The sequence below is a fragment of the Perca fluviatilis genome, chromosome 1 (assembly GCF_010015445.1).
Source record: "Perca fluviatilis chromosome 1, GENO_Pfluv_1.0, whole genome shotgun sequence".
In the NCBI taxonomy this organism is placed as follows: domain Eukaryota; kingdom Metazoa; phylum Chordata; class Actinopteri; order Perciformes; family Percidae; genus Perca; species Perca fluviatilis.
In genome coordinates, this window is record NC_053112.1 from 11,782,570 (window position 1) to 11,798,052 (window position 15,483).

At 39.8% G+C, this 15,483-nt stretch overlaps 1 protein-coding gene across 1 annotated transcript in view; it reads right to left on the reverse strand.

The window, feature by feature from the left end:
* Window positions 1-15,483, reverse strand: part of LOC120566952 (voltage-dependent T-type calcium channel subunit alpha-1I-like) — a 345,248-nt gene that overhangs the window by 14,539 nt on the left and 315,226 nt on the right. Inside the window, 1 exon segment of the mRNA XM_039813684.1 lies at window positions 14,026-14,166. Coding sequence (XP_039669618.1) covers window positions 14,026-14,166 — 141 coding nt within the window.

A 15,483-nucleotide genomic window follows, 5' to 3' on the forward strand; every position in this document is an offset into this window, starting at 1 on the left:
AAAATTTAGGTGCATTTTGAAATCAACTATTAATGATTAATGTTATTTAACTTTTTTTTTACTATTTTAATGAATTATATGCAGTAAAGGACGTGCAAACACTGCAAAATGTTTTGTATAAACTCTACCAACTGGCTTCTGCCCTGTACAATTTCACATGAGAAATCTAACTCCTTTCCACAAATCGAACATAAAAAATAAATGTGTGGAGGAATCGCCGAAATCCGACATTTTCCACCACAGAAAATGGCCTCATATCAGCTGCAATGAAAACGCCTATGTCCCTCGTTATTGCCGTGGCTCTTGCACTTAGCGGTGGCAGAGATGCTAAGGCTTTTAGAGTTGTTTGCCCTTTTAATGTTTTCGTCGCGGGTGCAGTAGTTAGTAGAGAGCTGTGGTGGTGCTGTAAGTGTTTTTGCATAGTGTTCGCTTGTTAGCCGCGGTAGCACGGCATTTTTTTCTTACAATGTTTACATATTCTGTTTGTCTTGTCTGTCACTCTTTCGCCGTTTATTATTTCCGCAGGAAAACCAAAATGTTGCCACACAAATGATTTAAAAGTGGCAGGGGGATCTTCAATAGTAATTTCACGCTCCATCACGCTGACATCACATCGCCTCACGAGACAACTTTTCACCTCGACGAGAAATCTCGTCACGTTTTAATCTTGCGAGATCTCGTAAAACGAGATCTCGTCACACCCTTAGAAAACGGTATATCACTGAAAACACCAGTGAAAAATTCATTCAGCTTTTCTCCTCTACACCCGCCCTTACTGGGGCCTCAGTCACTGAGCTTGTAGATAATTTCAACTGTAAAATTACGAATGTTATTGTTGCTATTGCTCCCACTAAGATCAAAGCTGTCTCTGGTAAGAAAAGATCTCCATGGAGAAATTTTATAGTTGTGAGAACAGAAAAAAGAGAGTGTCGAAAAGCTGAACACAGTTGGCGAAAATCTAATCTCCAGGTCCATTATAACACTTATAAAGAGAGACTTTGCATTTATAATCTGGAACTAAGAAATGCAAGGCGGTCCTTCTTCTCTGACATTATTGCCAGAAACAATAATAATTCACGTGCTCTGTTGATAGATTAACTAACCCTCCAGTACCAGTAGCATCTGAACTGTTGCCTACCAAGGCTTGCAATGACTTTGCCTCCTTCTTCACAGACAAAATTCAGAAAATTAGACAAACAGTCAGTGCTTCCATATCAAGTACAGGATATGTGTTGTCACAGTGTGCACGCAAAACAAATTCCAACATGACACAATTTCATACAATCAACCTTAAAAACCTGGAGGACATTATACAACATCTGAAAACCTCCTCCTGTTGCCTTGATATTCTACCAACGGGTGTTTTCAAAAATGTTTTGAATTGTTTGGCTTCAGATCTTCTACAGATTGTAAACACATCTCTGCTCTCAGGTATCTTCCCACAGGCCCTGAAACTCAAACGCCCCCCTCCTAAAAAGAACAATCTAGACACGACACTAATGAGCAACTATAGGCCAATATCAAACCTTCCATTTTTAAGTAAAATCATAGAAAAAGTGGTTTTTCAACAACTCAACCTTTCTTATCGCTAAACAACAGTTTTGATGCCTTCCAGTCAGGTTTTCGACCACACCGCAGCACTGAGACGGCTCTTGTTAAAGTCTTTAATGACATCCACTTAAACACAGATAGTGGCAAAATTTCAGTCTTAGTATTACTTGATCTCAGTGCTGCATTTGATACGGTAGACCATGACATATTGCTTGACCGATTGGAAAACTGGGTTGGTCTTTCTGGCTCAGTACTAAAGTGGTTTGAATCCTATTTAAAGAATAGGGACTACTTTGTGTCTATAGGTAATTATACATCTGAGCATACAAATATGACGTGCGGAGTTCCCCAAGGCTCAGTTCTGGGGCCTCTTCTGTTCAACATCTACATGCTTCCACTGGCTCAGATTATGGAAAACAACAAAATAAGTTACCATAGTTATGCAGATGACACCCAAATTTACATAACCTTATCACCAGGGAACTATAGCCCAATACAACAATTAAATATGTGCATTGAACAGATTAATGATTGGATGTGCCAGAACCTTCTTAAATTAAATGAAGAGAAAACGGAGGTGGTTGTTTTTGGAGCAAAAGAGGAATGATTGAAAGTCAGCGCTCAGCTTCAAACGACAATGTTAAAAACAACAGACAAAGCCAGAAATCTTGGTGTAGTCATGGACTCAGACCTGAATTTTAAAAGCCACATTAACATAATTAAAAAATCAGCCTATTATCACCTTAAAAATATATCAAGGGTTAAAGGACTTATGTCTCAGCAGGATCTGGAAAAACTTGTCCATGCTTTTATCTTCAGTAGACTTGACTACTGTAACGGTGTCTTTACAGGTCTCCCCAAAATATCAATCAGACAGCTGCAGCTGATTCAGAACGCTGCTGCTCGAGTACTCACTAAAACCAAGAAAGTGGATCACATCACTCCAGTACTGAAGTCTCTACACTGGCTTCCAGTGCCTCAAAGAATTGATTTCAAAATACTTTTACTGGTTTATAAATCACTAAACGGTTTAGGGCCAAAATACATTTCTGATCTGCTACTACATTATGACCCACCCAGACCTCTCAGGTCGTCTGGGACAGGTCTACTTGTTGTCCCCAGAGTCAGAACTAAACAGGGGGAAGTAGTGTTCAGTTTTTATGCTCCACATATTTGGAACAAACTCCCAGAAAACTGCAGGTCCGCTGCAACTCTCAGTTCTTTTAAATCTTTTTGATGTTGCTTTTCTTTAAATAATCTATTAACTTTAATTTCTTATACTGCACTGTAACTTTTATTCTTATACTGCACTATAAATTTTATTCTTGTCTTTTAATGTTTTTAATTTGTTTATTAATGTTTTTAAATTGTTTTCAATTGTTTTTAACTGCTCTTTAATGTTTTATGTAAAGCACTTTGAATTGCCCTGTTGCTGAAATGTGCTATACAAATAAAGCTGCCTTGCCTTGCCTATTTCAACGATCTAAGTGCACGGTGTGAAGCGTCTGGCACAGGAGCGTTTAGGGCGTGTCCAAATCCACTTTTGCTAGTTTGACGGCGCAAAAAAGGGTCCGTGTGCCGGGCGCATGGTTCCAAAGGGTTGTACTTAGTGTCTTTATTAATTCATAGGTGTGTTTTGGGCGTAACTTGCAATAAACCAATCAGAGTGTCATCTCCCATTCCCTTTAAAAGCCAGGCGCATTTCTACCTTGGCGCATTGCAATTATTATGGCAGGAAGGAGAGATTTTTTAAGAGAAGACACTGATCTGCTCGTGCGTGAAGTGAAAGCGTGTCCCTGTGTGTGTAACAAGCATAGTGTGCGTGCCCTGTGCACGAGCCTAGGCGCATTTTACTAATTTGCTGTTAAAATAACAATGAAATGCTGCGCTATTGACTTTAGACCAGGTCTTTGTTGGTCAATGGCGTGATCACTTTCTGCTGCCTAGAGATAGCAGTACGCCAAGAATGCACCTGAACACAGATGGGCGCAGGTGCATTTGCTATTTAAACGACGTGGCCGCTGGACGGGAAATTGACAACTGCAACGGTCTTAAACTAGCAAAGACATGCTGCGCCGGGTGCAAGATAGGGCCCAGAGTCTTAATATTTAGGGCTGCGAAAAAAGGAACAAAAAAGAAAAGAGAAGAAAGGTGAGAGTTGAATAAAGATGAATGCACTGTGTATAAAATGACGGCCCCATTACATTATAGCATATTTGCATTCCAGCCAACCTCCAGGCATGTCAATACCTTTTTATTTGCACAGAGAGAAACGGTAAATATCCCGCTATAGAGGTCCTTGGTGAAGTATATTCATATGTACGCAAATAGTAATTTAATGCCAGAGGCATAAGAGCTAGCCAGTTACTGTAGGTCACACTTCTTCACACGCATCCTAATATCTAAACCACATCGACAGTAAGCTGCTGTGACTCGTACACTGACACACACACACACACACACACACACACACACACACACACACACACACACACACACAAACTAAATATGCAATCTGCACATATATCAGATTGAAGTCATGGAATCACCTCTGCTCTGAGCTAAAATTGGTTTTACTTCTTATGTGTGAACGATGTTTTCACATGTCTGTGTGCATCATGAGTGAAAGCACATGGTGAGTAACCGGATTCCAAGTGCAAATCATTTGGTGGTGACATGTACAGTATGATTGCACCTTTGAGAAAGACACTGAATGATTGTAAAAGGCAGAGCAAATGTCTGAACATTCTTACCGCTATAATTAATATGGTGTGAAATCTGACATTTAAGGGTCCGTGTACTTGGCGGCCAACGGATTTTCGTTTTGAAAGGAAAAAAACAAAAACGAAAAACGGCCAGTTTCCCAATTACCATTAGTAAATAGGAAAACAAAAAACGGAAAACAACCCATTATCCGTTTTTTGTTTTGATATTAAAAAACGGAAAACGAAAAACTATCTCGTTATCCAATTTTCTTTGATGTGTTTGTAGATGGAACTCGGAAATTAAATTGTGTGTATAAATCTTATTCCTCATTAATTTTTTTCGTGACCCGGAAGCGATCGTAGGTAGTAAGCGGCTGCATACCCGGAAATCATTTGGACATCAATGAGACCATGGACAGTTAGAATGATACGGACGTAAAAATGTTTTTAGACGAATATGCTAGTTTTATATTAGAAAACCGAAAGAATGGGATGTCTTGTGGTGATATAGCAGCTGTGCTGGGTTCACAGTTTGGAACGATACGGGGGTTTTCTGAGAGGAGTGTGCGGAGGTGGTGTGCTCAGCAGGGACTTGTGGCGAAACACAAGTTGACTTTTATTATGAAGTGGTCACAGGAGATTAGCGCTGACTGCTCTCATTCATCAAAAATGAGTCTACACAACAAGACAACCATCATAGTCTAATAATAATAATAATAATGAAGCGAAAACATTTTCAAAATTTCTCATTTTCATTGCCATTGCTTTGGCAAATATCTGTCAAACAAACTAAAATCGAAACCATGATTGGGCTTTCCCTTATCAAATCGATCAAGGAAATACAAAGTGAAGTGAAACAGCTGCTGCAGCTGAACCAGTCCGTCAGCATCAAAGATGATGAAACTCCAACTCTCATGCTTTGATAGCTTTACTAAAAAGTCCTTTCCTGTCATAATCCTGCAGGACTGGTTTTTGCATTATTAAACATGCTAAATGTTCAATGTTGCATTCACAGTGCGACACGTCCGGAGCAGAGACCTCACTAGGATTTAAAGACAGGAGGTGATTAGCCCCCAGGGTATTTGTAACTTGCGTTTTGCAAAATCTTTGCACTCACTTCTTCTGTTACTTCATTATTGCCACGAAAGGGGATTCCCTGTCTCCCTAACATGGAAGTGACTGCAACAATTCGCCTTAGATACTCTCTTCTCTCCGCTATCTCACTTGCTATCATCTGTGCAACGTCTCCCTGTCCCTCTCATTCATCAAAAATGAGTCTACACAACAAGACAACCATCATAGTCTAATAATAATAATAATGAAGCGAAAACATTTTCAAAATTTCAAATTTTCACATAAAAGGTCTCTAACGTTGTTTTGCGCCATTGCTTTGGCAAATATCTGTCAAACAAACTAAAATCGAAACCATGATTTGGCTTTCCCTTATCAAATCGCAAAAGACTATTTAATACAACACTATCTGTCAAACAAACGGCTATAATTAGTATAAATATAAAATCAATATAAATGTGATTTTTGGAGGTTAAAAAGTAACTAAGTAACTCTACATTTTAAATTAGCTACTTTTACTAGTAATTTTACTTGTACTTGAGTAAACAACAAAGTAACAGTACTTTTACTTAAGTAGAACATTTTTTTACTCTTTTCACTTCTGCTGATTTATTTAAATCTAAAAATTGCATAGACCTAGCCCTGGTCTGCATATCACTTTTAATATGCAAATATTAAAATCATTTCACTGGCGAAACACAAGTTGACTTTTATTATGAAGTGGTCACAGGAGATTAGCGCTGACTGCTCTATTTCATCAAAAATGAGTCTACACAACAAGACAACCATCATAGTCTAATAATAATAATAATAATAATAATAATAATAATAATGTGCGGAGGTGGTGTGCTCAGCAGGGACTTGTCAGGGACTTCTGTCCTGATGGCCAACTTGAAGTTGAAATCGCTGAAGGTATTGCTGAGGCAAGTTTTTTTTTTTTTTTTTTAATCAATCGCTGTTTACCGCTTTTGTTAAACATACAAATGAATGCTACTCTTAAAGTAAATAAAAAGCTGACCACAGCTAGGCCGATATGCAGACCAGGGCTAGGTCTATGCAATCTTTAGATTTAAATAAATCAGCAGAAGTGAAAAGAGTAAAAAAAATTTCTATTTAAGTAAAAGTACTGTTACTTTGTTGTTTACTCAAGTACAAGTAAAATTATTAGTAAAAGTAGCTCATTTAAAATGTAGGCCTACTGACTTAGGTAGTTACTTTTTTAACCTCCAAAAATCACATTTATATTGATTTTATATCTTATTTATACTAATTATAGCCCTGTTTGTTTGACAGATATTGTTGTATTAAATCAGAGTCTTTTGCAATTTGATAAGGGAAAGCCAAATCATGGTTTCGATTTTAGTTTGTTTGACAGATATTTGCCAAAGCAATGGCAATGAAAATGAGAAGTTTTGAAAATGTTTTCGCTTCATTATTATTATTATTAGACTATGATGGTTGTCTTGTTGTGTAGACTCATTTTTGATGAATGAGAGCAGTCAGCGCTAATCTCCTGTGACCACTCGGTTTTCTAATATAAAACTAGCATATTCGAATAAAAACTTTTTTACGTCCGTATCATTCTAACTGTCCATGGTCTCATTGATGTCCAAATGATTCCCGGGTATGCAGCCGCTTACTACCTACGATCGCTTCCGGGTCACGAAAAAAATGAATGAGGAATAAGATTTATACACACATTTTAATTTCCGAGTTCCATCTACAAACACATCAAAGAAAATCGGATAACAAGATAGTTTTTCGTTTTCCGTTTTTTAATATCAAAACAAAAAACGAATAATGGGTTGTTTTCCGTTTTTTGTTTTCCTATTTACTAATGGTAATTGGGAAACTGGCCGTTTTTCGTTTTTGTTTTTTTCCTTTCAAAACGAAAATCCATTGGCCGCCAAGTATACGGACCTTTAAGACATCCAATATTGGGTATAGCTATCTTTATACAGTAGCTATTTCTTTACATCTTCATATCAAATACAATCTGGGTATTAACTGTATCTGACTTTATTTTAAATGAAATGAAATTTCCAGGATGATCAGGAACACCATTCATGAAGCCTTTCCTCTTTTTATAACTTTGAAGGGTACAAATGTGATTTCCGCAGCTAGTCCTTGGCATCTGTCACTCAGTACCGTCACAATCGAAATGTTTTTGGATGAAGGCAGCGCATATATTGCATTCACTGCAGTCATTGAAAACAAGGACAATGCGCGTGATACCACAGCTATAAAAAAAAACATTATTATAAAGTCATCTTCCTTTAATCTTGCTGGGATTTTACTAGGAAAAATGTTTTTAAGGGATACTTTGCATACATCTGAGCAGGGTTTTATCTTAATCTTTGGGCATTATGGATTGTACGAGAATGACTTTGCTGCAAATCATGACATGTAATATTTATTGAGGCTAAAATGAATAAAAAGGAGTATTTTGTTGCTCGGAAAAAACATTTAAACACAGTGGCGGAAAATATACAGCTGTGCTGGCATTCTGACCCCAAAACAACAATGTCTATGTTGGTATAGAAGAGCTTAAATACATACAGAACATTCCACAGCTTTGGAACATGTGTAGGAGTATTTACAGCTCTGGATTTTTATGTGTTGTGTCTTTTTAGCGCCCTGGCTTTGCGTCTGGGGAATAGTTACACAAATGTATAAATAAATAGAATTTTTTCTAGAGAATTTAACAAACAACCTGAGGAACTGGAAGATGATGTGGATCCACTGAGGTCTTTGATCTTATATTGACTAGGGGATACAGACATTTGCATTTGTGGGATTGACACCAACGGTCTCGCCCTCTCTTCAAATGTTTGTGGTACTCACTGTTGCTATGTGGTGTGGTAGAGCTCCACACATGCTTGTATTTAATCATACAAGCATTTTCCTTCTATCTACTTAAACATTTACACACACTCACACACACCATGGCTAATGTGATTGTGATATGGTAAATCCATATACATTAATGGGATAGACACACGTTTCTCTCCCGCTCTCTCCCTCCCTCACGAATGAATGAATTAACACAGATTCCCTCAGGAAACATAATGGAAAAATACTTAGTGATGCATTCTAGGAAATATGTTAATATATTAATTTGCCTGTAAAACATATCCCTTCAACAATTTCTCTCTGCTTTATGACCAAATCATGGTTTGGTTTATTGACCATATTCTAATGTGTTTCTGAAAAAGAAATATATGGCTTTATCAGTGATAGATGAAGACCTTGACTTCTTTCCATTGTGTTCACACAGTCCACCAGCTTAAAAAAGACGGACACAGGCAGTCAATGTCATTTAACCTCCTGAAATGTGCATATGACAATTATTCACCTCAATGATACATTCATTCATTTTAATGAATTAATAAACCCCTGGACTGTAATTCAGATGTGTTTGAGCAAGATTTCTGCTCATGTTCGAAACGTTGTGCACATTCAAGATATATCTGTGTTCTCTGTGATTTGGAGGAGTTGTGATATTTTGAGAAAAATAAAGTGATAATAGGGTATTACAAGAATACAGTCACTATATTTCAGAAAATAATCTAGCTGCACCGTAGTCTGCTGTGCATTACGTTAGATCTCAGACCTCTGTTTCTCTCTCTCTCTCTCTCTCTCTCTCTCTCTCCCCCTCTGTCTCTCGCTCTCTCTAGCTGTGTTCAAATTTGTTCCCTATCATGGAAATGGTGCATTACCATTTTGTAGTGGTGTTCAAATTCTCCACAGCAAATTTCATTCACTATATAGTCCACTTTAAAATACCCACAATGCACAGCTAATTTGTATAGTGTACCTACGATGTACCCTAAATTTTCCCCCGAGGAGAAGAAGAAGCAGAAGGACCCGCGAAAACTGAAAAGGAAAAATGGAGCGGGCTTTCGTTTCTAAACAGTGGAAATGTTGACATGCAACATCAATACAGCCTTTAAGTCCAGAGCACTCAGTTTGTTTCAGGGGACGTATTAAAACAATTTTTCTTTTGGTTTGTTCACACGATGCTGGGCGTGCCCGCCTCCGTCACACAAATAACATCTTCTGATGCAACGATATTTTCATTGAGTGTCCGAAATCTCGTTTGGTCGTTCCCTATATAGTTCACTATTTAATAAACAATAGCGAGTGAGTGAATGAGGGAACGGTTTCCAACACAGCTTCTTTCTCTCTCCCTCTGTCTCGCTCTCTCCCCCTCTGTCACGCTCTCTCAGTCTCTCTGTATTTCACACACAGACACACTGGATTGGTTTATTTCTGCAGACATGGTTAATGCGAAGAATCAAACTGCTTCGATCCTAAACTGCTTATGAGCTTACGTTTATCTTTCGTTATTTTATCTTGTATATATTTTGGAGAACACAACCTTGTTCGTAGGGCAGTACCCTACACAAGTATCATTTGTCTTTCAAGTTACTCATTTTTACTTGAACCCTAAACGTTCCACAATTTTGGCAATTGTTTTTTAATATACTTTTACTCAAAGTTTGAAATGTCCAATTTCCACTGCACTGCGGCTCTTGTTGCTGCTGACTTCCATTCTTGTAGGAAGGAAGGCGAAGACTGAAGGAGACAGTGTTGACAAATCAATCAGGAACCCCTCATGTTGCAGCGAGGACGTGATCCCTCACCACTTCTCGCTGCTGAAGGCTTTTCTCAGAAGAAAAAAATTACGAGTTTGATGGTGCGCCCAGCCAATTAGAAAGACTTGCAGGTCTCTGTGCTGGTGGGCAAGTGTTTGTTCCCCTGCTCCACCCAGACATCTCAATAAGCGTGCTAGAGCCCCTTCTAATGGCTCATTTAAAAATTTTACATTTAGTGGCGGAGTTGGATTAGTGGGTAGAGCAGGCGCACATAAACATAGAGTATTATGCCTCGACGCAGATGTCCAGGGTTCGAATCCGACCTGTGGTGATTTCCTGCATGTCTTCCCCCTCTCTCCCCCCTTTCTCAACTAGCTGTCCTATCCATTAAAGGTGGAAAAGCCCAGAAATATAATCTTTTTTAAAAATGTATTTACAGAATAGGTACAAAGGTGTACCAGGTTTAAGTGGAAGCAACAGATCATGTGTAACAACACCGGAGATCTGGGCTTTAAACATCGCTGTGCCTTAGTCTGGCAGTGTGTGTATGAGCATACACAGAAATGATAACAGTTGCTCTATCTAGATGATGCAGATTTTGTATGATTGGCAACTTTGAGCTGCTTCAGGTTAATCCAACCTACTGTTCTTTGAGTACTGCGAGCTACAAGGTGAGAAAACGTGTGTAGATAAAAGGAGAGAAAAGGAAAGAAACGTGCAGAGAGGTGTGAATCTAGATAAAAACACAATTGGAGTAGCACTACTTAGGTGTAACCGGAGTAAAAATAAAGTTGCTGCCAGAGGCGTTGTTAGGACCTTGAAACATTGGGGGCTTAGCCCAGGCCAGAAAAGTCATCTAGGGGGGGTCCAGAAAAAAATGGTATAGCTGGTAGTTAAATGCATCAATCTGGTACAGAACAATAGTTATGATACGTATTTCAGTCCTCAAAACGGCTGTTGATTGGAGGCAGACCATTTGGTGTATGTGTGTGTGTGTGTGTGTGTGTGTGTGTGTGTGTGTGTGTGTGTGTGTGTGTTTATTTTGTATTATTGAATTATCTGAAAATATAAGAGGCTGTTTGGAATTTATAAATTCATAAAAGTCACCACCAGTGATAATAGTCACAAATTGGAAAGCTAACAATTAATTCCTAATATATTAAAGGGGTGATAGAATGCAAAACCGATTTTACCCTGTCATAGTTGAATAACGACAGTTCGGTGGGTAAATAGGACATACATATAAGCTCAAAATCCCATTGACACCCCTTTACTATGAAAATTTCATATTTTGAAACTGCCGCTGAAAACGGGCGAATCCCAACAAAGCTGGAAGTTGACGTCAACCTCCCAAAAACCGGAACCTTTGTCAGCCCATGGGTGTATTAAGAGAACGGTCACGCCCCAACATTTATATAGGCTACACAACTGACCTGAGATCAGGTAGTCTTCTGAATCTAGGTCGTGCAGAGCTCAGAAAATGTATACATTGTTCATATGCTATTTTACCATTAAATTCACTTCTGAGAATTTTTTATGCGAGAAATCAACTACTTAGAGGTCAAATATGGGCCGTTTTACGAAAATTGATGTCTAATTGCAAATTTTGTCCGACTGTGTGTCGGACTTCAGAGGCTGGAGCTGCCTGTGTTGCTGGCTCGCCGCCTGGCCTGCCTTCCTCCACAGACCCCGGTGTAACACCGGCTTGCTGTGAGCCCGATTGAGCTCCGGCATGGCTGCTGCAGCCCACAGCACCTCATACCCGCGCAAAGTCACCGTTTGGGCTGGTGGACTACTACCAAACGCCGCTGCTCTGACAGAGCTCCAGGGCCTGCAACTCCCCTCTTCCTGCTAGCTAGCTAAATGCCCGGTGTATGTGAGTGAAAGCGCGGTCAGCGAGCTTGTTACGCCAGCATTCTCTTACCACAGATTCTAGTTAATCTTATAATGTGTGTAATTATAATGTGTTGAGTTATTTAAACAAACGATTGGGAAAATAAACACCGCTTGTCCATGAGTCTCATTGATAGAGCCTGTGGCTGGATGGAGCTCTATCAATGAGAGCTAGCTAGCTAGCCTCCTCTTAGAATTCCTCTGGAATTCACAAATATTCATTAACTTGAAATCGGACACCGTTGTTAGCTTTATAAAACATATAGTTAGATGTTGTATAAGTGGCGTGACGAAATTAAAACTGTAAATATACTCGAATTACGACCAAAAATGAAGCTAACTAGCCGCAATCTGTACACATAGGATTGCAGGGACAGTCGCAGCTAACGAAACCCGATAGCGCTCACAAATATTCATTAACTTGAAATCGGACACCGTTGTTAGCTTTATAAAACATATAGTTAGATGTTGTATAAGTGGCGTGACGAATTCAAACTGTAAATATACTCAATTACGACCAAAAATGAAGCTAACTAGCCGAATCTGTACACATAGGATTGAAGGGACAGTCGCGCACGAAACCCGTACAGCTCACAAATATTCATTAACTTGAAATCGGACACCGGTTAGCTTTATAAAAAAAAACCTTAAATCAAACCAAAAAACAACCCAACTGTACACATAGGATTGCAGGGACAGCGCCAAACCGTACAGCCACAAATACAAACTTGAAATCGACACCGTTGTTAGCTTTATAAAACATATAGTTAGCTATATGTTGTATAGCTAAGTGGCGTGACATGTGTGTAACATTTGGTAAGAGATTGCTGGTGTAACAAGCTCGCTGACCGCGCTCTCACACACGGGCCATTTAGCTAGCAGGAAGAGAGGAGATGCAGGCCCTGGAGCTTTGTCAGGGCAGCGGCGTTTGGTAGTAGTCCACCAGCCCAAACGGTGACTTTGCGCGGGTATGAGGTGCTGTGGGCTGCAGCAGCCGTGCCGGAGCTCAATCGAGCTCACAGCAAGCTGGGGTCTGTGGAGGAAGGCAGGCCAGGCGGCGAGCCAGCAACACAGGCAGCTGAACTCCGACACATAGTTTTACCAAATTTGCAATTAGCCATCCATTTTCGTAAAACGGCCCATATTTGAGCTTTATATAGTTGATTTCTCGCATAAAAATTCTCAGAAGTGAATTTGGTAAGGAAACATTGCAGTGTCTGGAATATGAGATTCTGTCGCGTTTCTAATGTCTGTGTATTGGGGATTCGCTCAACCAATCAGCACACGACCTCTAATGCGGTGATGGCAGTCGCTCAACCAATCAGCTGCGTCTCTATGTGTGTGTACGGGGCTAAGGCTCAACCAAGCAGCGCGCAGCTCATCTAAATATTCATGACCATACCATATTTGGAATAAAAGCTCTTGTTACAAATAGGGCCAAAACACAGGGATGCATAAGGGCCAGTAAAATATCAACCAGGCCATTTTCAGCCCAACTAATGTTACATACCCCATTAGGAGACCATAAGGAACAGTGTGAAATACCCTATATAATCATTCTATCACCCCTTTAACAACTTATGTAAATGACCCCAATACAAAGTATTGCAATTTTTAGAGTGCTTTTATTTTGTTGTTTCCTGTTCTACCGGAAGTTAGCAAAGACACTAAGCCCACCATTAACAGTAAATTGACCGCGAAAAGGAAGCTTCAAAGACGTGACAGGAAAGTAAGGCCATTAGTGCCTGGCTTTTCTTTTTGACTGGGATTCTACAATTTACCTGGCTGGGGTTGATGACATCAATGTATTAGACTGATTTGGCTATGATCTCTCCTAAAATTACACCCTTCACAGCTTTCTTAGAGACGGTTGCTAGGTGATAGCAACAAATACAACATGCTGATCAGACCCCGCACGTAGCTGCCCGTTCTATTCGCCGGGAAAATAAACAGGACAAAGTTAAAGTTCTACCATGAGTTCTACAAAAAAAATGTAAGAACTGCGACTGCCTTGGAAAAAAACTTGTTTTCATAATTGGCATGTGCCATTTCAGGGCTTTTTTATTCTCTAATTCTTGAGAGAGAGAGATCCATGGCCCATGCCCATGTCTGCTGCTAAAAAAATAGGGCCTTTATTAAAAGAGCATGCTAGCTAAAATGAAAGAAAGAGAAGGGATTTTTGCGTTTGTGTGTGTGTCAACACTAACCTCTTGTGGGTGGCCCTTACAGTCCTTGCAGACAGGAGGAGAGCAGTAGTGGTGGAAAACTGAACCGGAGAGGTTGTCAATCATGTCCCCTTCTAACGAGTCCTTAATCAGCAGAGACACACTGTCCAGCCACCGGCTCTCCTGCAAAACACACACACACACACACACGCTCTGTTTCTGTCAGTAGTATGTGGATTGACCTTTTGGTCTGTTTGTAATTAGCACAGAGACCAGATATATAGCTTTCATAAGGGACTGTTCGTTATTTATTTAAAGATGCAGTAGGTAAGTCTTACAAAACTAACTTTCTGTCATATTTGCTGAAACTGACCCTATGTTCCAGTAGAACTACATGAATTATGTAAAAAAACAAAAAGACAGCTCCTCTGGCACCTCCTACAGCCTGTAGTGCCATTGGCAAAATTCCACCGCTCCCGGTCGATTTTCTCCAATCAGGGCCACAGGGGGTGGTCTATCTGCCTGTCAATCACTGCTCAGGCACACGCATATATAGCGTTCTCCCCTCCCCCCACCCAGCGCACGAGCTGCAGAAAGGTTTTCCAAAACTTCGTGAATAATGGAGTGGCTTTTCAGAGGTGGCGTGGCTGCAGGATTTTAAAGATCTGAAGAACGATGCAGATGTAGCCACATTTCCTCTCAACAGGTAATATAATTACCATGAATAATTTATCTTTCACTTGGTTATTAGTAGTCAAAAGTCCACAAAGCTACATTGGTGAAGATGATAGTAACGTTAGCACAGTGGTCGGTCTGATATGATGCTGAAATGGCTAACGGTAGCCTGCTAGTTAGCATCGTTTTACTGTTGGTGAGTAAAGTTAACGTTGTGTTAGTGTTTAGTTATTGAACATGTTGTCTGACATGCCGGCAGTTCTGTCAAACTCCGTTGTGTGGGAGGGGCTTAGGAGACGGTTTGGGCTGCAGCAGAAAGGGAGGAGGGACTGAGAAGTTGTCGATGTTCAAATTTGTTAGCAAAGTCCTGGCTCTTCACAATCTTACCTACTGCAGCTTTAAGGGGCCACTGGAGGAGCTTTGGGATCTTTAATCAAAATAGACTTGACCCTCCCCTCACCAGTGATAATTTTTCTATGACCCTCCAAAATGATTTGAAAAAAAGGCTTGACCCTCCCCAGCAATTTATTGATGCCCTATATTCTAGTCTGCGCTTGGCAGAGATGTACAGACACCCTTTGATTTTGTACAGCCACGACATACATGAGTTAACCTCTGCTTTCTCATCTTACACATCCCACTCCTCTGTTATGGTGTGGTGGCCATTTCAGTAGATTTACTCACTAACATTGTTGTGGAAACACAATAAGCATGGAAACTAAATGCACACTTCCTGCATTACTTCAAATACTAAGTTACTCCTCTAAACTAGTATTCACATGAAATAAAAAAATAAAACATTGAGACCATTCAGCAAAGGACACC